At 58.9% G+C, this 26823-nt stretch overlaps 3 protein-coding genes across 3 annotated transcripts; 2 read left to right on the forward strand and 1 right to left on the reverse strand.

Annotated features, from left to right (window-relative positions):
• Nucleotides 1-259: 259 nt before the first annotated feature.
• PDZD7 (PDZ domain containing 7) lies at nt 260-7187 on the reverse strand. The gene is made up of 16 exons (XM_062496443.1): nt 6995-7187; nt 6669-6809; nt 6106-6280; nt 5596-5772; nt 5238-5385; nt 4951-5011; nt 4069-4494; nt 3385-3588; nt 3157-3198; nt 2811-2968; nt 2531-2622; nt 2295-2386; nt 2112-2183; nt 1268-1765; nt 882-982; nt 260-741 (listed from the first exon to the last, which is right to left on the reverse strand). The coding sequence occupies exons 1-16, from the start codon at nt 7185-7187 to the stop codon at nt 592-594; spliced, it is 2730 nt and encodes a 909-aa protein (XP_062352427.1). The 3' UTR covers nt 260-591.
• A 1059-nt stretch (nt 7188-8246) lies between these two features.
• SFXN3 (sideroflexin 3) lies at nt 8247-14188 on the forward strand. Its single transcript, XM_062496157.1, has 11 exons — nt 8247-8559; nt 9955-10121; nt 10341-10511; nt 10671-10769; nt 11030-11105; nt 11534-11619; nt 11955-12082; nt 12208-12257; nt 12412-12461; nt 12920-12967; nt 13234-14188. The coding sequence occupies exons 1-11, from the start codon at nt 8437-8439 to the stop codon at nt 13328-13330; spliced, it is 1095 nt and encodes a 364-aa protein (XP_062352141.1). The 5' UTR covers nt 8247-8436; the 3' UTR covers nt 13331-14188.
• A 7583-nt stretch (nt 14189-21771) lies between these two features.
• On the forward strand, nt 21772-25744 carry KAZALD1 (Kazal type serine peptidase inhibitor domain 1). Its single transcript, XM_062496558.1, has 4 exons — nt 21772-22279; nt 23481-23641; nt 24662-24809; nt 24978-25744. Exons 1-4 carry the CDS (start codon nt 21772-21774, stop codon nt 25061-25063), a joined length of 903 nt encoding a protein of 300 aa, XP_062352542.1. The 3' UTR covers nt 25064-25744.
• Nucleotides 25745-26823: the final 1079 nt, after the last annotated feature.

The raw sequence follows: 26823 nt of genomic DNA on the forward strand, positions 1-26823 counted from the left end.
CAGCTTGCCCTCAGTGCCTTTCCCATGCTCTTGCCCCCAGCATCCCTCTGTTTCCCCCCCAAAAAAGCCCATGCCTCTGTGATGCCCAGCCTGCCAGGGGAGAGGGGTGTGGTGCTCCATGTGCCAGCTGGGGACACCCTGGGGACACACCTGGGGATAGGCAGAGGTGGGGAGCCCTGATGGGCACCCAGGGGGGGTCAAACCAAAGGAAGAGTCTGGCTGTGCCCAGCTGTGGCTTGGTCACCCCCGGCTCCAGGGGGGGATTTTTATACTTTATTTCAGTCATGTCTCATTCTCAGAGTCTGGCTCATCAGTGTACCACCTGGAAACAGCAATTAAAAACAAGCCCCTGGCTGTGTTTTTTTCAGGACTCTGCGTGTCCAGAGCAGGGTCAGGGACCACTTGTCCTTCCCCTGTGTTGCCAGTACTGCCCTCCCTTGGGTCCTGCAGGGGACAGCTGCTCCATGCCCTTGGGGCAGATCTGGCCCTCATACCCTCTGTCTGCACTGAGACCAGCCACATCTCAGTGCAGGAATGAGCCATCTGGCTCCTCTGGAACACATAATGGCTCATCAAATGGGAGGTGCAGTATCACTCCGGTGGTGGTCCAGGCACCCGCACCACCAGCTCCATGGGCTCCTTGGCTTTATTACGGTAGGCCTGGCGAATGATGTCCACAGCCCTCTGGTGCGTGACATTCTGCAGGCTCTCCCCGTCCACCGACACCAGCTCCTGCCCAGCCTGGATCCCAGAAGGCAAGGCCACAGAGTGAAGAGCAGCTACTTTTGGGCTGTCAGGGGACTGCCAGCAAGCCACTGGCACCAGGGGTGGGAGTGTCTGGATGTCTGCCCACCCCCTGGCATATACTGGGACCCCCGTACCTTGAGGATACCACTGAGGAAGGCAGCTCCACCAGGGAAGATCTTCTCAATCTTCACCACTGGCTGTGCCCTTGACTCAATACCACCAGAGATGCTGATCCCTGCAAGGGAGCCATGACACCCTCACACTTGGGTAGGCTGGGACCCCCACCCACTCCCAAGCATGGCACCACCTTTCCCTGGGGAGCTGCACCCCTGTGTTGCCGTATTTTGGTAGGTCCTACAGAGATGAGGGACTGGGCAGGGACAGCTCTTCCCCCCCATTATTATTTTGGAGGAATGCTCTGGGATTTGCCCCTTGCTAAGGGGCTACCACCCATCCCACTGATGCTGGTGTCAGAAGAGTCCTCACCCCACCCTTGGAGTCCCATCCATGTGCCACCCACCCAGCGAGTGCTTCAGCTTGGAGAGGGTGACGGTGAGCAGATGATACTCTTCCTCCTCCTCGTCTTCCTCCCTGCCAGCATCTTCAGGGCCATTGGTGGCTGCCCCAGCCCTTGCCTCACCCCCTGGCCCCCCAAAGAGAGGGACAAGAGGGGGCCATGCCCGCTGGGGCTTTCCCAGTATTTCGGTTTCTCTGTTGGGCGCTGACCTGGGGGGTTCCTTGCGCCAGGTGGCCTGGGGGCTGCGAGAGTGCCCATGCCCCTTGCCAGGGGGGTGTTCAGCCAGCAGCCAGTTGGGGGACCTAGGGCCAAGGGTGGGCAGGGGCTGGCTGGCAGAGGCATAGGCATCCACTGGCACGTCGGGGAGTGGAGTGTAGGTGCGGGGGTGAGGCCGGCGGGGGCTGGGGGAGGCTCTTGGACGGGCTGGGCTCGCCTGCTGCTCCCCAGCTTCCTCTGGCGCTGGGGTCCCAGCTGGCTTCAGCAGGAATCCGCCTCGATAGTCTGCAATGAGAGGGGCTCAGGGATCTCCCCAGGGACCCACAACCCTCTTCCCTGTGACTCCTGCCATGCCAGCCTCCCATGAATACCCCAAAGCCCTGGGTTCTTTGCCACCTAGGGCCACAGATCTTCCTCATCTAGGGACCCCAAGACACCCCAGTTTTCTGCAAGCCATGTCTCTCCATGTCCTCCTCCCCAAGAACCCCAGCACCCAAGATCCACAGATTGTGCTGCTCCCAGTACCCAGGTATACCAGATGCCTTCTTCCCTGGGGGCCCCAGCACTTGGGTATCCCAGCTCCCTTTCTCCTCCCAAAAACTCCCAGGCAGACCCTACAGGGAGCACTTACCAGGCACTGGTGTGATGAGGTGTCTCTTGGGGGGGACGTCATGGTGGGCTGGGCGGAGGGCAGGTGAGCGCACTGCAGTCAGGGAGAACCCCCAGTCACCTCCTGAGCTGCACCCACCCAGCCTAGAACTACCAGTACCACTACCTGCCTCCAGTAAAGGTCCCTGGGGGGGCTGGGATCTACCTGAACGGCTCTTTAGGGCATCAAAGGCTTCCAGCTCCAGAGGCATCACCATGCTGTCAAACCTGCCCAGGTCTGTAGGGGCCACCACACTCCTGCCAAGGCAAAAAAGTGGGGACAGGTTGTAGCAGCCTCTGAGGTGGAGTGTGATCAGGGCTGAGGAACATGCATGAGCTCTACTTCAATCACACCAGGATGGGCAATATTTGGGTTCCCAGGTATTTCCTAGCAGCACTTGCCTCACGTCCCGCAGCAACAGGACCTTCTCAGGCCGGTCCAAGATGGCCAATAGTGGCCGCACCAAATCCTCCACACTGCCCTCATGCAGGTACTGTGGGCACAGGAGGGGGATCAGTGGATGGATGCCCCCTTAGCTGTTCCTTGGTTTACATCCCAGAGTTAAGCATGGGCACAGAGTGCTCACCATGCCCCTAGGATGCAGGAGCTTTCCAGGGACGAGCCCAGGGTGGCAGCGCCACCCTGTCTGTGCTCTGTCTGCACCCTGCCTTCGGTGCATACCCGGGAGCAGTGGCGGAGCACGGCTGTCACCTCATCGGGACTGAGGAGACGTGCAGCAGTATCCTGGATGTGCAGGAGCCGGGCCTCAGGGTCGCTGCCGTTGGGCTGCAGGGTGGCAATGCCCATGGGGCCCAGGATGCTGGCGCGCCGGCTTTTCTCTGGGGAGGCACGACAAGGAGAGGTGGCCAGCGGGGCAAGGACTGCTCCAGCCAGCCCAAAGAGTTCCCCATCCCCCCTACCCCAGCAGCTCACTCCACACCAGAACGGGACAGACACAAGCAGCTCAGGGCCAGATGCATGCAGAGCCTGCCCCACACCCCCCCAGGCACACGGGCACTCCCGTTACCCCGCTTCAAGCTCCTGATGACACACTTCTGCACAGCGCCTACTGCAAGGGAGATGGAGAGTGGTGAGTGCCCAGGGCAGACAGCAGCATCACTGCCCATTGTCAAAACTGCATGCATGGGGAACCCCTCCCTCTGCCCCCTTCATGCCAGGGGTGCCACAACAAGACCGTAGAAGGGGGAACAGTCCCAGGTCGAGTCCCTCTCTGCCCTGTCACCCAGGCTGATACCTCTGTCCCCATCAGAGCGCCCTGGGGACTTGGTGCGTGCCCGGCGATCAGAGCCAGGGGCCTCCTGGCTGGGGGGGGCCCAGCTCTGGCTGGTGGCACGGCCCCCCTTGAAAAAGAGGTTGACAAGGGTCTTGGAGCGGTGCAGTCCTGGAGGAGCCCCCCGTGCCCCTTGTCCTTCTGGCTTCTCCTTCTTCCGCTTCTCCTCTGTGGACAGAGAGAAGAGGGTATTAGAGGGGAGAGGCGAGGGAATGCCACCCCAAATCTTGTCTAGAGGCAGGGAACTTGGGGGGATTGGAGGGGTTACTGGAAAACACTGACTGGAAAAGAGTCCTTCTGTGGGGTGCAGTGGATCACCAAGGGCCATGGGGCTGGGCTTTGGGGTGCCTGGCAAACCCCAAGGACAGAGTTTGGTCTGTGTGGGGTTATAGGATACCCAGGACTGGTGGCCAGGGGGCCATAAGGGCTATAGGATGCCAGGGTAGGGACCAAGATGTTTGCTATAGGAAACCAGGAGTGGGAGGCCAGGTATCCATGTATGCCAGGGAATAAAGGATGCTTGAGTGGGGGACAGGCTCTCTACATGGGGCAGGGCCTGAGCTGTGGGACTCCCAGGGCATACAGAGTTGGAAGGGGACTTCAGCCAGGGTTGAGTCCCATGTGTGGGGCTTTTCCCCAGTGCCCTACCGGCGACAGTGAGGTCACTCTGGGAGCGTGTAATGGGCTGCCGTGGCCGGCTCAGTGCCAGCAGAAGCGCTGTCTTGGGTGAGTGGGTGAAGGTCCGGCGTGGGTGGGTGCCGGGGGTCTCGCGGGTGCCCTGGCCCCGGATGGCCGTGTCCCGCAGCAGCTCGGGGGGCCGCACTGTGCGCCGTGTCTCTGGTAGCCCCTCGGTGGCTGGCTCGGTCTGCATGGCCCGCTCGGCACGTTCCCGCACCCATCCCCGCCGTGGCCCATCCTCTGTGGAGATGGCCACATCCACGGTGCGGGCTGGGGCCACTGGGGCAGCTGCCCCCAGTCCATTCACCGCCCCTGGTGCTGGCCCCGAGGAGTAGGACGAGATGGAGGAGCTGGTTTCCGAGGTCTGACCCAGCTGTTGCAGCTGCCCGTTGGTCACTGCAAAGGCACAGCAGGGACACACTGCGACACACTGCGAGCCACCTAGAGCTCCATATCCCTCCCAAAACCAGCAGATGTGGGAAACCCACAGGACCATGTGGACCAGTGGGCTGCTGGCCATTGCATAGGGATTTGTCACATCCTCTCCAAGAAAGTGAACATGTAGAATGCTGTGGGGTCACAGGGAAAACAAGGTTGCTGGCCATGGCAGAGGGCTCTTCATGCCTTCTGCAAGGATGGGAAACAGGTGGGACCTTGCAAGTCCTTGCAAGGCCTGTGGGTATGCTAACAGTGGCACAAGGAGCTCCCTGCTCCCTCCAAGGCCTTGGGACTCCGTGGCATGCACACCTTCTCCCCCCCTACAATGGTCAGACATCACGCGCATGGGAGTCCCAGCTCCCCCCCCGCCCCAGCCCAGCACCCCTGCCAGTACCCACGCAGCACTGCCCTTACAGCGACTGAGCCAGCAGTACTCGGCCACCAACTCCTTGTAGGCAGGGAACCGGCCTGTCTCCTAGGCACAGGGGGAGAGGACAAGGGGGTCAGTGAGTGCTGGCTGTCCCGGCGAACTCGATCTGGTGCCAACCATGAATAATGTATCCCCGCCTCCCACCTGCCTGAAACCCAACCAGCCAGCAGCTGCACCAGCCTCTGGCACTGGGCTGAGCAGGGGCAGTGCCAGTGAAGGGACATGCCAACCCCTGCCTCACTCGAGGGTCCATGGGGCAGGGCGTGGGTACCTTGATTGTTAGCATGATGTGGGTCTGCCCCTTGAGCACTTCCACTGCCTTGCTATGGCTTATGTCTTCAAACTTGACTCCATTGGCTGCAAGGACTTGGTCTCCCACCCGAATGCCGTTTTGCTCTGCCAGCCCTCCGGGGTCCACCCTAGGGAAGCAGAGGGGGCAGGATGGGGCCAAGCCCTTGGTGGAGTTCTGCTCCTGCCCCACGCCTCCACTTGGCTCAGCACCCATGGTGGTAATGCCCTCAGTCTTCTGAGAGTAGAAGCACTCAGCCAGAGAGGAGAGGCCGAGCCCCAGCATGGGCACAACAGAGATTGGGGTGTCACAACCTCTTCATGCCCCATGGGAGCCATACTTGGAGACATAGATGCCGAGGCCGAACTCTTTGCCACCACGGATGTTGAAGCCCAGGCAGTAGTCATCGGAGGTGGTGTAGAGGTGGACGATGCGCCGCAGCCCGTCCTCGGAGCCGCTCTCTGATGGTGTTGAGCCGCTTTTCTCTACTACCAGGCGCCTGTTCACCACGTCCACCCTGGAGCATGGGTACAGTGTAGGTGGTCTCAGGGATTTGGCTCTTGTCGCCCAGCGGGATGGGACCATTGGTGGCACCCAGTGGAGGAGAGTGATGGGGATGAGGGATGTTTAGGATGGGGTTTGCACCCACCCTACCTGCTCCAGACCTTCCTATCCCATCCTGTATCCCACCCTGGTCTCTCCCCACCTTTGCCAGAGACTTCTGATGCCACTCCACCCTTGGGTCCCCCAGCCGTCCTCCCTGTTGCCCAGAATCTCTCACCAACCTCCCCAAACACACCCTCCATAGGGTTGGGGTTTGGGGTGCTGGTGTGGGAGATGCCCTGCTCACCACGCTGTCTTCTCCTTGGAGAACTTGATTCCTGGCACACGGCCCATCCGCCGGACCACCATGCGGAGGCGGTTGTTGCCGGTGAGGACCTTGACAGCGCTGCTCATCGTGATGTTCTCCAGACTCACACTGTTCACCTCTGTGATCTTGTCACCAACACACAACCCAGCCTGCTCTACAAGAGACACATGGCTCATCTGGGCACCTGACCTGGTGCTGATGCTCTTGCTTGACATCCCCTCCCTCAATGCCTCCTCAACCTGATGTGAACCCCTTGGGAACAGAGGCAGGGGTGCCTGACAATTACACTGAGTGGCTTGTGACCTTCCTGTGGCTTGGACATGGAACTCAAGAGTCATTGGCACAAGGCTGTCTACTCCTGTGTCGCTTCACTTTAGGAAGCCTGCAAAATCTCATGGCCAAAGGCAGCAGGGAGCAAATGGTGGCTTTCCACCATGAAGGGTGGCATTGTTGCTGTGACCCCATGTCACAGGGAGCTCCTTGAGAGGCTCTTGCTGGCATGTGCCTATCTTCATTGGTGTCCCTCACCCTGACCCTCTTACCAGCAGTGCTCCCCTCCTCCACTTTGCTGACAAAGATGCCCAACCCATGCTCAGAGCCACCACGGACGCTGAAGCCCAGTTTGCCGTCCACGCTCTTCTCTACTGTGATGGCATTGATGACATCACTCTCGTTGCTGCTGGCTGTGGGGACAGGGGAGCAGATAAGTCACACACATGCTGCGTGTGAGCAATGACAAGGGGTGTCTCTCTTGCTGGGAACACCTCCAGGCCCAGGGCAGCCCTCCCTGCCTCTAGACCCAGGGAATTCAGCCACTGGGGCCCTCCTGGCCATGGGCATGGGCAGGGGGCTGGGACACCCCACGCACCTTCAATGGGGGCATTGATGAGGATGACACGACCCATGGGGGAGGCGGCACGGCTGCTTCGGGTGGTCCCATTTAGCAGGCGGCTCTGCTTGCTGAGGAGGTAGTGGGGAGCCAGGCTGGCTTCGCTGCTGGAGCTCCGTGACCGGCTGCCTGTCGTCATCCCTGACAGCAGCGCGTCCCAGTCCTGGGCCATGGTGGTGCTGGGCACTCCGGTGTCCCGGCGTCTGGCTCAGGGCTGGCTGTGTCCTCACAGGGCCAGAGCTGCCCGTCAGCCAGCGGGGGACATGGCATAGTCCAGCAGCACATGCCCGGGCTTGGGCACCGCTCTTTTTTAGCAGTGCAATGCTGGGGGCAGCTGGCCTGGGTACTCGCCACTGGCAAGACACGTCCCAGGCGCAGCAGCCCAGCCTAAAGGGATAAGAAGCTTTGTGACCCTCCCCTCTCCAGCCTGATCCCTTCCTGTCCTACAGTGTCCCAAGAATCAAACTGTCACATAGCTCCTGGTTACTACCATGGGGGTGTGGGCACATGCTGCCCTGCCCTGGGGTAAGGATGCTGGAGTGAGAAAGAGCTCTCCCTGGCAGTGTAAATCCGGAACAGGGGATGCAAAGGGGCTTTACCTGACAGTGTAAATCCGGAAAGGCTCCAGAGAGGGGACACGGGGACATCAGCTTTGTACTAGAGATCAGGGCCTGATGCTTTTGGCCATTCTCCATCCTTCCTGGAGCCCCTCTGAATTCTCAATGCCATGTGGCTGGAGATGGGTGCGCCAGCCCCCAAGGCTTTTCCCGCCGGGATTTTCCAGGTGTGGGTGAAACGCCACCACGGTGCCCTCCCCCAACCCTTCATTCCCCTCTCGCCCCAGCCTGACCTCAATAAATAAGTGATGGCCTCGGCTCCGGGGACACGCCGGTATCCGCGCCGCTGCCAGCCCCCTACAGCGCCCACCCATTTACCCCCCACCAGCACCAGATGCGGGTGTCCCCTCCCCGAAGGGGCGCAGGGGACCCCCTACAGCCGTCCCTCCCTCCCCTCCGCCCCGTGCCCTCCTCACCTGTCCCCATGGTGCCACCTGCGAAAGAGACACCTGGCAGCAGCGCGGGGGGGAAGGCGAGGCCGGGGGGCAGCACCGCCTCCTGCCCGCCCGGCCGCGGGGATTGGCTTTCCCCGTGGGACCGGAGAGGCCATCGGGCACGGGAGCTGTCAATCGAGAGCGGCCGGGGCTGGCCTTGCAGCTGGCGGGGAAGGGGGGTCAGTCCCGTGGGTGTCCCCCGCGAGGGGGTCCGGGGGCGCGTCCCCTCGCGAGGCCGCGTGTGGCGAGGGATGTGGTGTCCCCCCTGACCTCCTCCCTTAGCGCAGAGCATCCCGAGGGCACGCAGGGGAAACTGAGGCACGGGCAGGGGAGGGGGGTGTCCCGTCTCCCCGCTTCGCTCACTCCGGTGATGCGAGCCGGTATCCCCCCGTGTCCCCCTTCCCGGGGGGCATCGCCTCCAGCCCGGGCCGGCCGCGACCTCCCGGCGGGGCCCGGCGCCGCCAGCGCGAACCCGACACCGCGGCGGTTTCAGGTGATGCGCGGCGGCCGCGGGGACTGCGGGGGGGCTGCGGACGGGCGGCGGGGGCGGGGGCCGGCGCGGGGGGGCCGCCCCGGGGCGCCTCCCCCCGACGATGCCGGGGTGAGGGGCTGGGCGGGCACGGCCGGGGTGGGGACACGCACCCACATGCACACACACCCCATGCACCCGCACGTCCACGGCATGCGCGTTCGTGCCCTTGCGCGCGCTCGCGGACACCCACGGAGCGCCGCACACGAGTGGCGCGGCCCCGCTCACACACGCGCGGTCCGGCACGCACCGCCCTGCGCGCGAGCCGGCACCCACGACCGCGGGGGCGCGGCCCCCGCGCGCTCCGGCGCAACAACCGCGACACGCGTGGACGCCGACGCGGCGCGTGCGAGCGCGGCGCTACGGACACGGGCGCGCGCGTGGCGGGGGCATCGAGACCCCGGGGACAAGCGCGCGGCTGACACGGGGACGCGCGGAACACGCGCACGTGAACACCCACGTGCGAACACACGCGCACGCGAGCACCCGAGCGAGCGGAACCGCCGAAGCGCGAGCACACGCGCGCGGTCACGGGCGGGCGCGTGCGCGCCCACGGGCACGCCCACGCAGGCGCGGGAGGGCCACGGGCGCCGCGTGTGGCTCGGCACGTACCGCTCCCCCCGCCGCCGGCCCCGGTCACGCGTGGTCCCCGCCGCCCCCCGCGCGCCGCCCGCCCCGCCCCGCCCGGCGCGGGGCCGCCCACCCGTGACGAGGCCGCACGTCAGCGCGCGCAGGGGCGGGAGTGGGGCGGTGGCTGCGGCGGCGGCGGGGATACGGCGGGCGCTGTCCCGGGAGCCGTGAGTGCGGGGGGTGCCCCGGATCCCTATGCACGCGGGGGGGGGGGGGGGGTCACGCGTGGCGGGAGGGATGCTTGGCGCGGGAGGGAAGGGAGCAGAGCGCCGCTTCTCTCGGGGAAGGGCGGGTGTGGAAGTAGAGCCGTGGCGGGTGTGTCGGTGCTTTGCCGGGAGGGACGTTCCTCCTTCCAGTGCCCTTCCTTATTCCGTTCTCCCGGCGCTGGCAGCAGCTGTGCCTCCCCGCCACGTGGTGGGTCCCTGTCCCCTCCTCTGTGACCGGGGTGCTCTGCTGGGGGGGTCTCTCATGACTCAAACCCCCGAGCGAAGTCGGGGGTTTCTCTTTGACATATTGCATGGTGCGGTCCCGTTGCCGGTCGCGCCACCCGCAAACTGCCTCATGGGCTGGGTGGGCTCAGGAGTCGCTGCTGCGCTCCTCTACAAAGGGGCTTCCTGTTCACCTCTTGTCCCCCCAGGCTGGGGGACCACCAGAGCTGCTGCAGCAGGGTGTGGGGGGGATACACAGGCACCATATCCCATGTAATCCTGTCATCCCCTGTCCTGCCAGAAGATGCCACCGTCCTTGCCTGCCACCATCAACATCCGGGAGCCCCGCTGGGACCAGAGCACCTTTCAGGGCCGGGCCAAGCATTTCTTCATGGTGACCGACCCCCGAAACCTGCTGCTCTCAGGGGCTACACTGGAGGAAGCCCGACGGGTGGTGGAGGACTACAGGTACCCAATGGGAGGATGGGCTTACCTTCAGCACTGCTTCCAGGCAGGAGCCATTCCTGGGACTGGGAATAGAAGTGATGCTGGCCCCCCTGGTCAAAGCCCCCAAAACTGCCTGGCTGGTGCCAAAGGCATTTCCCAGCTTCCGCAAATGGTGTGGGGGACCCGTTAGGCCGTGTGCTGGCATAGGGTCTTTCAACAGGTGTTACCCTTACCTGGCAGGGCAGGCACCGTACAACCTGGGCTGACAGAAGACCAGCTTTGGCGGGCAAAGTACATCTATGACTCAGCTTTCCACCCCGACACGGGCGAGAAGATGATCCTTGTGGGACGCATGTCTGCTCAGGTCCCCATGAACATGACCATCACTGGTTGCATGTTGACCTTCTACAGGTACCTGTCCCTTCCTTGCCCTGGGACCAAGAGGATGCCTGGGGGATCCTCCTGATTCTGGGGTGAGGAGGGGACACGTGTCCCAATACCCAGCTTGTACTCATGCTGTAGGAGCATGAGTGGCATCCCCCAGTGTCTCCAGCACCCTCTGTCTGGCAGGACCACACCGGCTGTGCTGTTCTGGCAGTGGGTCAACCAGTCCTTCAATGCCATTGTTAACTACACCAACCGGAGCGGAGATGCACCCATCACCCCTAGGTAAGCATCTCTATGACCAGGTCCTCAAGGCACCCAAAACACCAGGGCGGTGCCTTGAATAGCAGGGAACTGTGACATGGGACAATGGGGACCTGGTGAAGGCAGAGGTGGACACCATTGGGGCTGTCAGGGTTAGTGGTGGAGCTGAGAGAGGAACCCAAGTGTCCTGGTGCTCTTGAAGGGCATGCTGTTCCTTCCTTTGGAGGGGCAACTGGGATGGGAAGAGCCTGGCTTACTGGTGTCACTTCCTGCTCTTTCAGCCAGCTGGGGACAGCCTATGTTAGTGCAACCACAGGGGCAGTTGTCACAGCACTGGGACTCAAATCCCTCACCAAGGTAAGGTGACTCTTGGCCGTTGCAACTGGGAGACGTGGACCCTCCCCATGGGATCTCCCTGAGCTCTGAGCTCAGCAGGGGATTCACCTGGAATGGGGGAGAAAATGAAGGCATTTGTTGAGGTTGCCCACACAGGGCGGCTGGTCTACCCAGTGATGGCTGTGGAGATGGCCTGTCCCTCCAGGCTTGCTCTGGATGTATCTCCGGGCTTCTTTCACCCCTCAGCCTCTGTCCACCTCTGACAGGGGACCTGGGACATCCCCAGACCCTTTGATCTATGCAGCTTTTACCAACTGAGAGTTGCAGGGGAGGAGGAAACATTTTTTCCCCCAGTGGGGCTGGGACGCCCCATGGTCTTGCAGGAAGATGGAGACAGCCAGCTCTGCCCCCAGACCCTCTACATGATGTTCTCCTGCTTTTCCCCCCAGCACTTGCCAGCCATCATCGGCCGGTACGTGCCTTTTGCAGCCGTGGCAGCTGCCAACTGCATCAACATCCCGCTGATGAGGCAGAGGTGAGCCCCTGGAGTGGGACAGGCTTGCCTCAGGATTCATAGGCACTGGTGGGGAATGCAAGGACTTCCTTGTTGATCCTTAGAGTGAGGGGTTGGCTTGAAGGTTACAAGCACCTGATTGCAGCCCAAGGGGGTTATTGGTCCTTGTACAGCCCTGTTGAGGGCTGCTGCCAAATGTGAATGTGGGTCCAGCTGAGACACCCTCTGATTTATTGTGCAGCCAATGGATAGCGTACAGGAGGATGCCAACCTCCCTTGAAGACTTGTCCCTGTCCTGTGTCCCAATCCCCTCACCATTGTGCCCTGTGGCCCCCTGACCCGCTCTGTCCCTGCAGAGAGCTCAAGGTGGGGATCCCTGTCACGGATGAGAATGGGAACCGCCTGGGTGAATCCACAGCAGCAGCCCAGAAGGCCATTTTCCAGGTTGTGGTGTCCCGCATTGGCATGGCAGCGCCGGCCATGGGTGAGTGTCCCCTCCTCCACCTATGCTGGGAGATTGTAGCTGATCCCTGGCAGCATGGGATGGGGTCCCACTGCTGGCAGGGGGCTGTGAGCACCAGGAACTCATTTCCTTCCTCCCTGCCTCAGCCATTCCACCGGTGATCATGAACATGCTCGAGAAGAGAGCTTTCCTGAAGGTACCAGTGAACCTGGGATGGGCGGGTGGGCACAGGGACACTCACCAAACTTGGCACATTGTTGGCACCCCTCAGGCTGGCACCCTTTTGGGGAATAGACACCTTCCCACCCTGTCCACTTCACTGACACACATCCTCTCCCTGTCCCTGGCAGCGGTACCCGTACCTGAATGCTCCCCTGCAGGTCGGCCTGGTGGGACTCTGGTAAGTCATTGTCCACTAATGGGCATTGCTGCCCTGGGCACGGACCAAGCCCAAGTGTATGGGACAGTGCTGCTGGGAACCCTGCTTGGCAGTGGCAGGGGAGAACTGCCCCAGAGTTTCTTAGGGGGGTACAGAGCTTGGCCAAGCTAGTGGCACCCCAGGCAGATGGGATGGAATATGAGGTGCTGGGGCCAGGAGTTGTTTTGCTTCATCTTGGTGTCTCTCAAGCCTGCCATGGGCTCCTGCTCAGCATTGATGTTCCCCCACATCACTGGGGGACAGACTTTACCCCACCTCAAGAGCCAAATGCAGGGACTGGAGCTTGTCTGTAGCCCTTTCCTAGCTGAACACCCTGCACAGCTCCGGGCTGCCTCAGTGCTGCTCTGGGATCAGGCCACGGGTGGGTGTTGGGTGATTTATGCAGCTCAGCTTCACCTTTCCATGTCTTTCTCTTGCAGTTTGGTGTTTGCCACCCCGTTGTGCTGCGCACTCTTCCCACAGAAAAGGTACAGACAGGCACTTTGCCTGTACGTGTTGCTCTTGTGTGGGATGGGGGTGCTCTCTGACTCCCAAGAGATTTTTTTGCTTCTTCAAGCAGTCAGGGGCTTAAACTTGTACACACACATCTCTGTGCAGAGGCAGCAGTGCAGACCCAAAGGTCTCTGCTGGGCCATGGGGACAGCATCCCCATGGGGTGCAGAAGGTAGTTTCCAACCTGGGGCCCCTGGTGGGTATACCCCCTCCATCCTCTCTATCTGTGTTTCCTCTACAGCTCAATGCCTGTGAGCAGCCTGGAGCCTGAAGTCCAAGATCAGATCCGGAAGAAAGATCCATGGCTGGAGACTGTCTACTTCAACAAAGGGCTCTGAGCAGGGTCCTGGGTGGCTGAGATGTGCCCCACGGAGCTGCTGGGCCAGTGCATTGCTGAGCTTCGCCCTTTGGATCCCCTTGGGGCTGCCGCCGCTTTCCCTTGGCCGTTGCGTGTCTGTAAGTCCCAGGTGCTCAGCCCTGCTTCCCAGGGTGTCTGCAGCCATGCAGCACCACAACAAACCCTGTCCCCATGCCCTGCTCTGGGGACGTCCTGACTGGTATCTTGGTGCACTCCTCCTCTCTGTGTGTGCCTGTAGCTCTGTGCAGTGCACAGGGAAGTGCAGGCAGCAACACCAGGGACCTTGTGAGTTATGGTGGAGGTAAAAAAAAAGTGGGATTAATAAGAAAGTGGTGCTCCTCCACTTTAGGAGGCAGCAGAGAATCAGCAATTGAAGGTAGAATACCTCTGCAGGCACCCTACAGTGCCCAGTGGTTCAGCAGCTGGTGCCTGGGGATGGCAGAGCAGCCCTTGAGAAGAAAACTCCCCCTACCCAAAATAGCTGGGAATGAGTGATCAACTGCACGTAGTGGCTTGAACTCAGAGTGGGGGGCTCACCCAGTGTGTGCTCCCAGCTCACCTTCTGCTCTCCTCCAGGCTGCTCTGGGGACTTAATCTGGTTTTCTGCTGCTTCCATCCCCAGAGCAAATGGCACATTTTAATCCCAGCAGAGTCTTAGTTTTTATTCTCATTTTAATGCCATCTGCGTTCAGGGCTGGGCTTCCCCTGAGGGGTTACTCTGCCCCCTCCTGGAGTGCTTGCTTTCAGGTGGACCTTCTCAAATAGCTTTAAGTGCACTGTGGTTTCCTCTAGATATTTTTGATATACGTATCATGTACCTATATATACCGAACAATAAAGGCAGATTGTTTATACAAAACCAACAGCAAAGAGAAACGTGCTGCTTGCTACTTTGTATATGGTGGAAAGGGACTACTGTTGGGGTAAGGATGGGAGCAGGAGAGAGGGGTAGGCTGCCTTTTGGGTTGCCTCTGCACCCCCTGGAGCTGGGTTGTGCTCTCTGCTGTCCAGCCCGCTGCCTTTGCAGCAGCTCTGGTTGGCCTGGCACGTGTTTAAGCTTATCCAGCTGTCAGGAGGGCTTTTTTTAGTACAGTCGGCTTTGGACCTCACTGCTGCGCAGAGAGCTTTGCTAAGCTGCTGCCCTGGATGCTGCTGGTTTGGAGAGGCCAGAGCGTCACCCTGGCTCTGCCCACACTCACACCCCCTCTTGCAGCCTGCTTACAGGACAATCCCGGCCCTGCTCCTGTGCCTTCCCTGCAGGACTATTTTTATCCCACTTTCTATGTTATCACAACTATCAGAGAGCACATTGGAGAGCACATCGCTGCTGTCACAGGACCCTGGCAAGCCTGTGGGTAGCAGCTGCCTCCCCCTTGGCTTTCTGTCCAACCAGAGCAGTCAGGAGGAGCAATAGGTGTCCATCCAGGGAGAGGAGGGATGGAGGCTACCGTGCTCTGTACTGCCCCATGCTGAAGGATAGAGGAGTGAGACCACTGCAGAGGCCAAGATGGGCAGGTACAGCAGTGGTGAGATAAGGGTCAGGCAGCTCAAAGCCACCCTGTGCCACAGCTTCCACAGCTGGCAGGGGCTGGCAGAGACCAGGCTCGAGCTGCTCCCCTCGAGGGGCAGCCAGGAGAGCACCTGCACCAAGCACCCGCCCAGGGTGGGGAAGCGAGTGGATTGGGACAGGCACATCAGGGATCTGTCCCCCTCCTTCTCCCGGCCCTGGAATATTGCAAATATGTCCCCTGAGCCAGCCATTGGCGGCTTATAAATAATGCAGCCCCTCGCCGTGCAATAAGGGCTTGTCAGTAGCTATTCTGCTCTCATAAATTAAAGATGAAAAGGTACAAGGCTCTTGCCAGAAAAATGAAGACAAATTTTTAATAGCTTGCCAAGACACAGGGAGATGGAGTGCTCAGGAAAAATGAATTACGTTTTTATTATGTGTTTTATTGTGGTGTAATTGAACGGGATTATCTGAGAATACAATATATTTCCAGAGCAGTGTAAAGAAAACAAAAATAATGATGACACTTGCCTCCTCCCACACACACCACTTGGCTTTGCAGGGGCACCCTTCTTGTATGTGCTGGCTGGGAGCTGACCCTGAGCTGCTGGTGGCCACAAGAGGCAGATTTGGAAACGGGAGGGACATGGGACCAGAGACACAGATGCTCGGGGTATCTGGGTCTGGCTGAATGGGTCTGGCTGCACCGAGTCCGGGATCACCCCAAGAGCTGTGAAGCTGGGATACAGGGCAATGTGGTGTGGCAGTACTCAGCCACACAGACCCACTGAGTGTCTTTCATCTGTTACCTGCTTTCATTACATCCTTGAGGTCCCCATTGGTCTATCTCATACCTGCACAAGCTGGCACCACAAGACAGAGACATGAAAACCTCAGTTCTGGAGTGTTGCAGGTCTGGGGTGCTGCCCTGCAAACCAGCCACGGTGTCTGTTCTCTCCTGGAGCCAGCAGCAGTGCAGACTCAGCCACTCCACTGGGCTAGGGGGAACCTGTCCCCATGGTTTCTCCTGACTGGGGGAGAGGAGACTCACTCAGCCAGTCAGTTTTGGGGGGCTAACAAGCCCAAAAGGGACACTGCTGCCTCTGCAGGGGAACCCAGCATGCAGCAGTGGATGCAGGGGAGCAAAGATGCTTAGCCAATTTCTGAGATGGCTCATCACAGAGGTCAAGGGCCAGTCCCAGAAAGACAGCAGCTGGATGTCCCCAGGGGTGCTGGGGGTGCTGGGCTGGGGACATCGATTGGTCCCTGGCATTTTAAATGAACTGTCCGACCACATGCTTTAACCTTGCCCATAATGAGGGCGAGCAGCAGCAATTCCTACCGCCTCAGCCGGCTCCCCCAGCCTTAATGAGCTAATCAATACTTGTTCTCAGCTTAATTTCCAGCTAATTGCTATTTAATGACGCCTGGAAATGGGCAGCCTCTTGCAGGGGGGAGCGGGCAGGCTCCCCCTCCCCAGTGGCAGGGGGTACCGGGGTGCTGGCAGCAGGTCACCTTCCCTGGCTGTGTCCCAGCCCTTCTGGCGCTTCTGGAAGATGCGGAAAGGGAGGGTAACAAAGGCGACAGCGGGCGCGGTGCCACTGAGCTGGCAGCACCCTCTGGAGCACCCACTCCGTCTGGGGCGGGGGCATTCAGCCCTGAGCACTCGGGCAGGCTGAACAGAGGATCCCACCAGCACAGGAAGATGTGCCCAAGCCCCTCAGGACATCACATCGCGGTGAGGGCTCCCAGGCTCGGCTGACAGTGGAACATTCAGAGTGCAGGAAGATAAGGGTGGTGGGGCTGAAGTGTCCATGCATTACTCCCGGTTCTGCAGCCCGCAGGTACAGGGTGAGCGTCACCTCAAGGGCCCGGGGACCAGGCCAGCAGTGCCCTGGAGGTGGCAGCAGAGACCCCGCAGCGCCGCCCGCACCCCCGAGCCGGGGGTGACCGCAGGGGGACCCTGTGTGCTGCGGGGTCGGGGTGTGCGAGGAGCCGGCCGGGTCACGGGGAGCTGGAACCCGCTCTCACCCGGCACCGGAGTGTCAAAGCTGGCACTTACGGTGCCAGTGCGGGGACACCCCGGGAACGCAGCCCCCGCCATCTTTTCGGTTCCTGCCCCCAGATTATTAGACTTGCGCTTGGACGGGGCTGGTGGAAAAACCGCAGGAAACGGCAGGATTGCTGCTAGGATGGAGCTGAGCCGCTGAACCCCGGACAGACTGGGCACCGGGGTGTCCCTTACCATTCGGTCATCGCGCCTCGGGGCCGGCGGACCCTGCACACAGCTGCAACCGCTTCCCCAAGAATTTGCTGACGGGTTAGTTCTTCAGAGGAATTTGGTCTGGAAAAGCCTGGAGAAACCTGAGCCTGGCTGCTTCCTAGAGCGGGTTTGGCCTGGAACGAAAGCGGGGGGGGACCTGCCTGCTGCCCATGCCCTGTCCACACAGTGGATCCCTGGAATGTGGCTGGTATCCCTTGAGAACCGCTCAGCCTTGCTGCGGGCTGGCCAGAACTGGGTTGTTTCAGTCTGTCAGACAGCAGGAAACAGTGTATTTGATGTGAAATGAGAAAGACACAGTTTATTATCAAAACGGGACCCTCACAGTCCCAGGCAGTGTGCTGGCAGCATTCTGTCCCAGCATCTCTGGTGACATTTGCTTCTGCTGTGACATAACCCACATTCTCAACCCCACTAGCCCAGCCCCAATATTGCTCACCAGCCCTGCCTGACATGACATACATTGAGTTACTTGGTGGCCAAAGACTTTTTTCCAGGGTATGTTTTTCCCTTTGGCCTCATCTGCCATAAACCCCAGATTGCTTTGGGGTGTCTGGGGGGTCAGCTCATAGCAGTGGGGGCTCAGTGGGGCCAGGAGCAGTGTGGTACCCCTGAAGGCATAAGATGTGTTTTATTCTAATAGGAGAGCTCTGGAGGGATGCCAAGAATGTGGGCCTGCCAGGAGCACCCATGGACTCCTGGCTTCTATGGGACCATCACAGCATGAGAAAAAAGTGATGAGGAGCAACCCACCAGGGAGGAGGAGGTTTAAGTGCTTTACCCTGAGCCTTCAAAGCCCAGTTGCAGGAGCTTCCCTGGGTTCAGAAAAAGGAGATAACTAGCCAGCCCTGGTAGGGAGCCAGGAATGCAATTTACCCAAATGCCGGGCCATGAAGTGCTGTGATCACCCTTTTCCCCACAAAGTTGTCAAGCAATACAAGCCACAAACCCCATTTGCAGCCGCAGCTGTGTTGATTGAGTTCAGGTGTGATTGAGCAGAGCTGCTTGTTAAGCACAGTTTAGATCTTCCACCCCTCATTCATAGCTGCTACTGTTTATTAACACATTCAACAGTCTCATTAAGCAGGAGGTTTAATTAACTGCCATGTTTGAGCTTCATCTTGTTGAGCTGAGTTAAGCTGCCCTTGGCTTTCTGAGGCTGGGTTGTGTTGCTCCAGAACTGGAGCTGTTCCTGCTCAAATCTGTGTTTGCATTTCAGCTTTGGCCAGGGGTTCTCCCCTGTTACTAGCTGATGCTGCAGTGATGCTCAGGTGAATTCAGCCACCCAAAGGTCATGATAATGCCATGAAGATAAAACACACCAAGTATTTGAGCCATGGCATATGGGAGAAGGAACCATGTGTGGGAAAGGACAGCAGCAATAGGGCCTGTTCCCTCTAGCCGAGGCAAAAGACACAACCTGAAACACTGATGGTCCGTTTTCAGCAGTGCCTGGGATTTAAGTGCTGGCTCTGTTTCTGTGCTGGTCAGGAGCTTTGTGAGCAGGAGGTAGCATACAGGACCAGGCTTGCTTCACTGCTTTGCCCCCTGTGTGGAGCAGGGGCAAGTGAGGGTGTATTTGGTGCAGGAATGCCTGAAAGTGCAGGCAGTGCTTCGTCCCAAAGCGGGAAGTGCGTTATGGCAGGGATAGCCTAGGAGGCTCAGCACTCCTTTCTGGGCCAATTACAGTCTGTCTCATCTCTGCTCGGGCTCTGACCCAGCTCTGGAGCTGCGTGTAGGAAAACCTCAGCCCTTCCCGATTTTTTCCCTGCTCCTAAAACAGCTGCAGCCCCAGCTGCTCAACAACTCGTGGATGCTGGACCTGAAAACTTGTGGCATGTGGGGACTGAAATCAATAGGCTGGACAAGAGGAGCTGGGGGGGAAGGCAGCCGTGAGCCGAGGGGCTGGGGGCCACAGAAGGGGAGTGGGATGTGAGGCTGAAGGCAGAACTGGCAGGAAACCCCACTCTGCAGCAGGGGGCTGGAGAGGGGAGTTTGGCCAGCAGAGACAGATTTGAGGGGGCTGAAGCCTGCCACATTTTCCATCGTTAGACATGGCTGGATTCACAACGTGACCGAGCAAAAGACCAGGAACCCGGAATGAATTTGCAGGAGGGTGTTGGAAAGCAAAAGCAGATTTTTTGCAGCATGGTGAAGGAAACCAGATCCTCAGAGGGGTCCTGATTTGCTTAAGCTTCATAGGGGAACTAAATCCCACAAATTCCTTGCCTGGAGAGGAGCAGGCTGTGTGATCCCCCTGGCATGGCATCTGGAGCAAGTTGCAAATTCACAGTGTGTGCTTGTGCTGCAAAGGCGTGCTGACTGCTCTACTCCTCGGAGCCAGTTCTAGAGGGAAACTGAGGCAGGGAGCAGCTAGGCAGCTTGCTGAGGAGGTCTGGAGCCCCAGCCCCATGCAAGTGGGTTTTGCACTGCTGTGGCATGGAGCAACCCCACCATTGCTCCCAATAGCTTCAGCCAGGGGAACGCCATGGTTTACACCCCAATATCCCCTTCACACGTGGTTCCTGGTGTGGGGTAAGTGCAGACATCCCCCGGGAGTTATCCCCCCATTTACTTACAGCAGCTGCTCAAGTTTTCAGTCGATGTTTCCCAACCAAATTACAGGTTGAGAGATGCTTTTGACCACTTCCTTAGCCGTGCCCACTTCTTCCATACACTTGTCCCCAAGGACTACTGCCAGTTGGACTGCAAAGGAGGGAACCCCAGACCGTTCCTGCCCTGGATGCTCCTGGATGGGGCGGAGTATTAGCCCAGGTCCCCCACACAGGGGGGTGATTCCAGCGGGACGTGCCGGTGCCAGAGAGGTGCCAGGGAACCGGATCGGCAGAGCCCCGGGGCCGGGGTGTGGTGCGTGGCGGGACCCCGGCAGGGAAGGGGTGCCAGCCAGCCCATGTCCCGGTCCAGGGACGGCCCGCGGGCCCGGAGAGGGGCGGGGGGATTCACGTTTCTCTGACATCACGGCGGTGCTGGAGCGGCCGGGGGCCAGCAGCCCTGGGGGCCAGCAGCCCCGCCGCCTCGGTCACTGCGCACCCGCGGCCCCCGGCACCGGCGTCTCCGGTAAGTGGCGGCTTATGGCGGGGTGGCTCCTGGGGGACCCCAAGGGACGTCGTGCCTCTTCCCAGCGCTCTTCCTGCACCCCAGACGTGAGGAGCCAGAGATCAACTTTGCGATTCCCCCGCACCCTTTCTCTGGCCCCCCACACGCACCGGGGGATGGAGCCTTACTCCGTACAGACTGGGGTAGGGTGGGTGGGGGGAGGGCTCCGGCGCTGGGACCCTCTGCGCCTTTCCACCCTTGGGGTGCCTGGTGGTCTCTGGTAAACGGATCAGATCTTTACGGTTTGTTATCCGGGGGATGCATCTGTATAACCCACTATCCGGGCCATCCCCACCCCAGCTCTGGGCTGTGTTAGCCCCGAGAGTGGGGGCTGTAGCTGGGGGAGCTGCAGCTTGCCCTTCGGCGCTGTTCCCAGCCGGAGGGGAGGGGACAGCTTGTCTGCTTAGGTCCCCTCCCCAGCCCCGCTCGCTTATGCTGAGTCGCCCTGGGGTGGAGGACCATAATTTCATCCCATCTCAGGGAAGGTAGCCAGGGTATTAACAAGGGAAGGATGTTCGCAGAGGGATCTGGTTCATTGTCACCCTCTCTGGGGACAGGCTCTATCATGTTTTTCCCCCAGGACAGATGGGAAGCCCGGAGTATATCAGCTTCTTCTTATCCGGAGTAGGTAATGCAGGCTTGGGGTTTGAGGGCAGGGACCCTGCTGTGCTGGTGCAGGCTGACTACACTGGGTCTGCTGTCAGTCCTGTGGTTGCTCACCTGTGCACTGAGCTCCTCCATGCTCAGCCTCAGTTGCCTGTGTGATAAATGAGAGGAACACAAAATCTTCTGGGGATTGGGTGGGTTTTTTTTCCCTGCTTGAGTAGGTGATGCTTAAAAAGAGGGGTTACAGCACAGGGAGGGAAGGAGAACAAAAGCCAGGTGTGACTGGGAGCATCCTTCTGGCTTGGCTGTCGCCAGCACAGAAAGAGCACCTTGTCTGCAGGATCAGCCACTCCATTGTGCTTGTATGGATGCTGAGGGAGGAAAAAAGGGTTTGTAACTCTTACAAAGCAATGGGGAAAAGAAAGGGGCTTGAGAGCAACTTTCTGACAGGAGACCAGGAGCAGGGTATGAACGAGCTACACCATGATGTTGTTGAGCACCCTGTCCAGTGCCCTGCCAGCCTTGTGGCTTCCCAGGCTATGCTGGGCTGCCAACGGATCAAGGATGAAACCTGATGGGCTGGGGTCATCAGCACTATCTCTCCAAAAGATGTTCAGTGTCTCAGGGCAGGAGCTGGCTGGGGAGCCCCAGGGTAGGGTTCAAAGGCTGTGACTGCAGGGCTAGGAGTGAGTGGGGCTGGGATCAACCTTCCCCTGCACATTATGCAGTGCTGCTGCTCAGAGCAAGCCAGCCAAGAGACAAAGGAGTGGGAGACACTCCCTGCACCAGTAACATACTTTCTCCCTCCTCACAGGCCAGGATGGCTCCTCAGATCTAGACAGGGAGACCAGAGCAGTGCCAGAAATCCCCATCCAAGTGACAGTGGGACTGGGACACAGGAGCTGCCATGAGGATGTCTGAAGCCAAGCCCCTCAGCATCTCTTGCCTCGTGCTTTCCTTGCTTTTCTTGCACTGGGCTTTGCTCCAGCTGGGCCAGGCTTTTCCCAGCACCTCTGACTACCTCCAGCGGGGCTGGCAACGGCTGCTGGAGGAAGGGGAGGGCTGCACTGAGTGCCAGCCAGAGGAGTGCCCGATGCCACGCGGGTGCCTGGCTGGCACAGTGCGGGATGCCTGTGACTGTTGCTGGGAATGTGCCAACCTGGAGGGACAGATCTGTGACCTGGACAACACCAACCACTTCTACGGCAAGTGTGGGGAGCACCTGGAATGCCGGTTGGATGCCGGGGACTTGCATCACGGAGAGGTGCCCGAGCCCCAGTGTGCCTGCCTCTCCCACCTGGCCCTCTGTGGCTCTGATGGCAAAACTTATGCCCAGATCTGCAGGTTCCTGGAGGCTGCCCATGCCCATCCTGATGCCAACCTCACTGTGGCCCATGAAGGTCCCTGCGAGTCAGGTAGCTGCCCTGGGATTGTGGGAAGAGACAAGCAAGGGGATCTGGCTTAACTGTTTCACCAGGCAGCAAAACCACAGGGACAGGACTGCACTGGGGCCTCCATGCTCCCACTAGTCCCCCCACCCTGCTGCTCTGGGAGAGCCCCTTGCAGATCCAGTGCTTGGAGAAATCTGGGAGCAGCTTTGCCAAGAGGGAGTTTATGGAAAGCAAAAAATCCTGCTGGAGCAGATGGGGAAGTTCCAGGGAATTGTTAGCAAATTCTTGGCGGCAGGGCTGGGTTCACACTGGCCTGTTGCTCCCGAGAAATGTGCCTGCCTCCTGCAAATAGAAACCAGGGTTGATTTGGCTTGGCTGTGTGATTTCCATCTCCCATTTAAAACTCAAGTGGGAGCTGAGAAGGGACAGTCTAGCAGGAAGGCCATGCCCCATTCTGCCCAGTCCGGTACAGGTCACCCAGTGCTGTCACCACAGCCTGAGAGGTGTCAAGGCTGACCTTATTTTCTGCAGATCATCATGTTCTTGAGTGTTTTCCCAGGTATATTTGGAGGTGGAAACCTTGCTTGAACTCTGGCTCATACTATGGGCCAGATCATGGAGCAGGTGTGGGTAAGAAGGGTGGTCCTCACTCTGTCCCTCCAGGGAAGGGATGTAGAACCTGGAGCTGTTGGCTCCATCCAGGAGATGGGGACCTGCTGACGCCTTTAATTTCTGGCATGAGCCCTGTGTCAGAGCAGAGGCCTCATTTGGCTGGAAGCTCAGCTACTTCATCCATCCTCACCAGCCTCAGGGTGGATGAACGCCCCTTGGCCTTTCTCCCACAAGAGGAGCGTGCTCTGATTGCTCAGGAGAGCTTTGCTGTGTTACACTGCTGTCATTGCACTCTCCCTGCTGCGTGTGTCACTTGAGCATCATTGCACAGGCAGGGAAACTGAGACCAGCAGGAATGGCAATCCTCCATGGAGGGGTGGTGGGGTGAGTGGGCTGGGGAGGGAGCTTCCAGTCCCAGCTGTGAGGAGGGACCATGTCCTTGGGAAAGGTGAGGGTCTGCCATGGGAGGGAGAGGAGACAGACGGGGAAGGGTCCCAGCATCTCTATGTGAATGATGTGCTGCTGCTACAGAGACCAGCCCAAGAGAGCCCATGGGACCTGCCAAGAGTGGGACCTCCTCTGAGCCCACCCTGCTCTCTACCCCCTTCTCCAGAGCCTCAGATCACCTCTCCTCCCTATGACACATGGAACATCACCGGGCAGGATGTAATCTTCGGCTGCGAGGTCTTCGCCTACCCCATGGCATCCATTGAGTGGAGGAAGGATGGCACAGAGATGCTGCTGCCTGGAGATGACCCGCACATCTCTGTCCAGGTGAGCCATCATGTCCAGGTGCCTAGGGCATTGAAGATGACCCCAGGGTGACCCAGTGCTTCTCAGAGCTCAGTGCTTCTCTGAGCTTCCCCAGAGGGGCTTGGGGACAACCAGACTTGAGAGTGGTCATACTCTGGGAATGGCTAAGCCTGGCTGCCTGGGAATGAGAAGGGGTGACTGGAGGCTGTATAGCGTGAGGATTGACCAAGCCAGAGCTAGTGTCTCAGTGCCATCAGAGCCATCAGCATAGGACTCTTCTGTCATTTCCTCTAGTAATTTTTGAACTTATTCATAGAGTCCTGCAGCAGGGAGTTTCCCACTTACCTGCCTTAATTTGCTTTGTGTGCTGGCTTCACTTGCAGTTCCACTGGCAAGGCTGGAAGGAGGACTTCCCGAGTGCCTTACAGCCTGGGCTGTCTTCTGGTCCCACCAGTACACCCATGCAGTTCCTGCCCTTTTTTCCCATCAGCAGGGCTGCCCTCCTAGAGCTGCCAGGCCCAGGGGCCACCATCCTGCCTGCAGCCAGCCCCAAATATAGCACCCAGCTGAGTGTACCTAGCTATTAGAGGGTGTGGGCAGAGGCAAAAGGACCATGCACCTCAGCCAGGAACCAACGGGGAAGAAACTGTGGTGGAATGGATGGAGAGAGCCAGAGGAGCACGTGGAACCTGGTACCATGGCCCCCTTCCATCTTTCTGTCCTTCAAGCCACCCCATAGCTTGTCTCAGGGTCTGACTGATGATCTTCACCCCAAGCAGGACTACCCTGCCTGGCTGGAGGAAACTCTACTGTCCTCCACCCCTGGCCACCACACCATAATAATAGCCTGCAAACACAGCTGTAGCCCAGCTGGATCAAAACAACTTATTTATTCCTGGGGCTAAACAGAAAATTAGCATGGTTGCTGCCAGAGCAATCCTGGGACCTCACTGCCTGCTGAAACAGGGGACTCAGAGCTCTGTGGCACAGACTGCCCCTTGCTTCTGCCACAAGTGCTGACAGAAAACCCCCTTCTTGCAGTTCAGAGGCGGCCCCCAGAAATATGAAGTGACGGGCTGGCTGCAGATCCAGGGTGTGCGGGTGACGGATGAGGGCACGTACCGCTGCTTCGCCAGGAACAGGGTTGGGGAGGTGGTGGCATTGGCCAGCCTGACTGTCTTCACACCAGGTGAGCACGGTGTCCTTATCCCCACGCTCTCATGGGGACATGGGAGGGGATGTCTGGGCACAGTGCACCAGTATGGGAGCTGCTGCTGGAGCAGCTCCTATGGCTGTGCTGGGGATGCCAGGCACAGCAGGTTGGCAATGTCACATTGTCCCCATGCTGCCATTTCAGACCAGCTCAACCTGACAGACTTCTCCCTGCCGAAGCCCCACATGACACCTGAGGACTACGGGGAGAGTGATGAGGACTACTACTAGCCCAGAGATGGCATGTCCAGCTGCAGAGATCACCTTGCCCACAGCGACCCTTCCCTGGGGCTTGGGGACATCTCTGGAGCAAGCACCCTACAGGCCAAAACTCCTTTTCTGAACAACCCTGGCACAGCAGACTGTTTTTTGGGGTGGAGGACAGGGTGACGCATCCTTTTGGGGTGCTGTGGGATGGGATACTGGCTGGCTGGTGCAAGGGCTGGGACCAGGGGCAGCTCTGCCTGGAGCAGGGTGGATCTGTCCTCTGACACTGAGTGGAGACACAATGGCAGGTAGGAAACTGTGGGGACAGCTGTGCTGTGTGTGATGAGGACTTGGTGCTGGGGATGGAGACAGCCCCCTTTGGGAGAGTGAGGCCAGGACCTCACATTATATCTTGTACGAATAATTTTTGGGGAAGCTGGAGCAGGGAGCAGGGACCTGACTGTGATAACCAGCGTGTCACCCCCGCCATCTGCTCTGTATGCCCCAAGCACAGAGACATTCCAGTTTCTCCCCAGAACCTGAGGAATCTGCTGCCAAAACACCCTCTCTTCTGTTTTGTTTTTAACCAGAAAAGTAGTGATTTGAGGAAACCAGGCACTTGTGGCTTTCAGTTCTGTCTTTTCTCCAGCTGAACCACCCTTGTGGTCAGAAAAAGTTTGGCCCTTTTTTGACTGACTTCATGTTTTCCCTTCCATGCCTTTGACTGACTTCATGCTTTGTCATTTTGGTTGATGTTATTTAAAATATATGTGTAGGTCAAAGCCAAGGCCAGCTGAGTGTTCTGCATCTACAAGGATGAATATGGGGGTGTGGAAGGGTGCAAACACTGTGGATGCTACCTTGTCCATTGTGGGGTACTTGAGTTGAGGAGCCCTCCTGCCCACCCCAGTGCTCACAGCTGGTCCTGGTGTGGGTCCTGCCATTCCCACCCCACCTGGGATTGGGGGTGCCCAGCAGACAATCTCCTGTGCATTGGTGATACATCGACTCAAATCACTGTACTCCCACGTGTTTGGATCCCATCCCACTGCTTTCCATTTTCATCTTGGGATCCTAAGTTCTGTGACACTGGGGTCTCCACCCAGGTGACCACAGCCCTATCAAGTGTGGAGCACCTCTGTGCCTAGTTGGTGAAGTAAAGGGATGGTCTGGTTTCCACTGGAAAGATGGTATTTAAAAAAAAAAAAAATCAAATCCCACCTACCTCCCAGAGCTGGTGATTTAGAGCAAACTTTCACTTGGGGGGAGCACAGGAAGGAAGTTTCAGAGCTGCACTGTGCTGCTCACTGCCCAGAGAGGACTGTCAGGACCCTTCCTATGCACATTCTGGGGCTGAACTCACATTCAAGGGGTGCTTTACACCCCCAGAGCAGTAGCATTTACAGGATTTCTGGTGCTCAAAACCTCCATATGGACCAAACCACTCCCAGTTATTCAGTCCCAGCTCCAGGGAGGTCCAGAGCTGGGGCAGGGAGCCAGACCCCATAAGGAAGGAATTGGCCAGACCCCAGGCAGGAGCAGGCAGGATGCAATGAAGCTGGTGGCTTGGGTCCCATGCTACTCTCCTTCACATGTTTTTTTTTTTTTTTTTCTTTTCTTCCTTTTTCTCTTGAGAGCTGGATCAGATGACACAATTACAGCACTGAAACCTGAACAAGCAAATGAAAGGGATTTGTTTAGAATTGGCAGCAGAGCAAAATTCTTGCAGATGGTGAGGCTGGGCCAGTCCTGGCCCCCTGCACCACAGCTTGATGGGGCACTGC

This window comes from Cinclus cinclus, chromosome 7, assembly GCF_963662255.1.
Source record: "Cinclus cinclus chromosome 7, bCinCin1.1, whole genome shotgun sequence".
Classification (NCBI taxonomy): domain Eukaryota; kingdom Metazoa; phylum Chordata; class Aves; order Passeriformes; family Cinclidae; genus Cinclus; species Cinclus cinclus.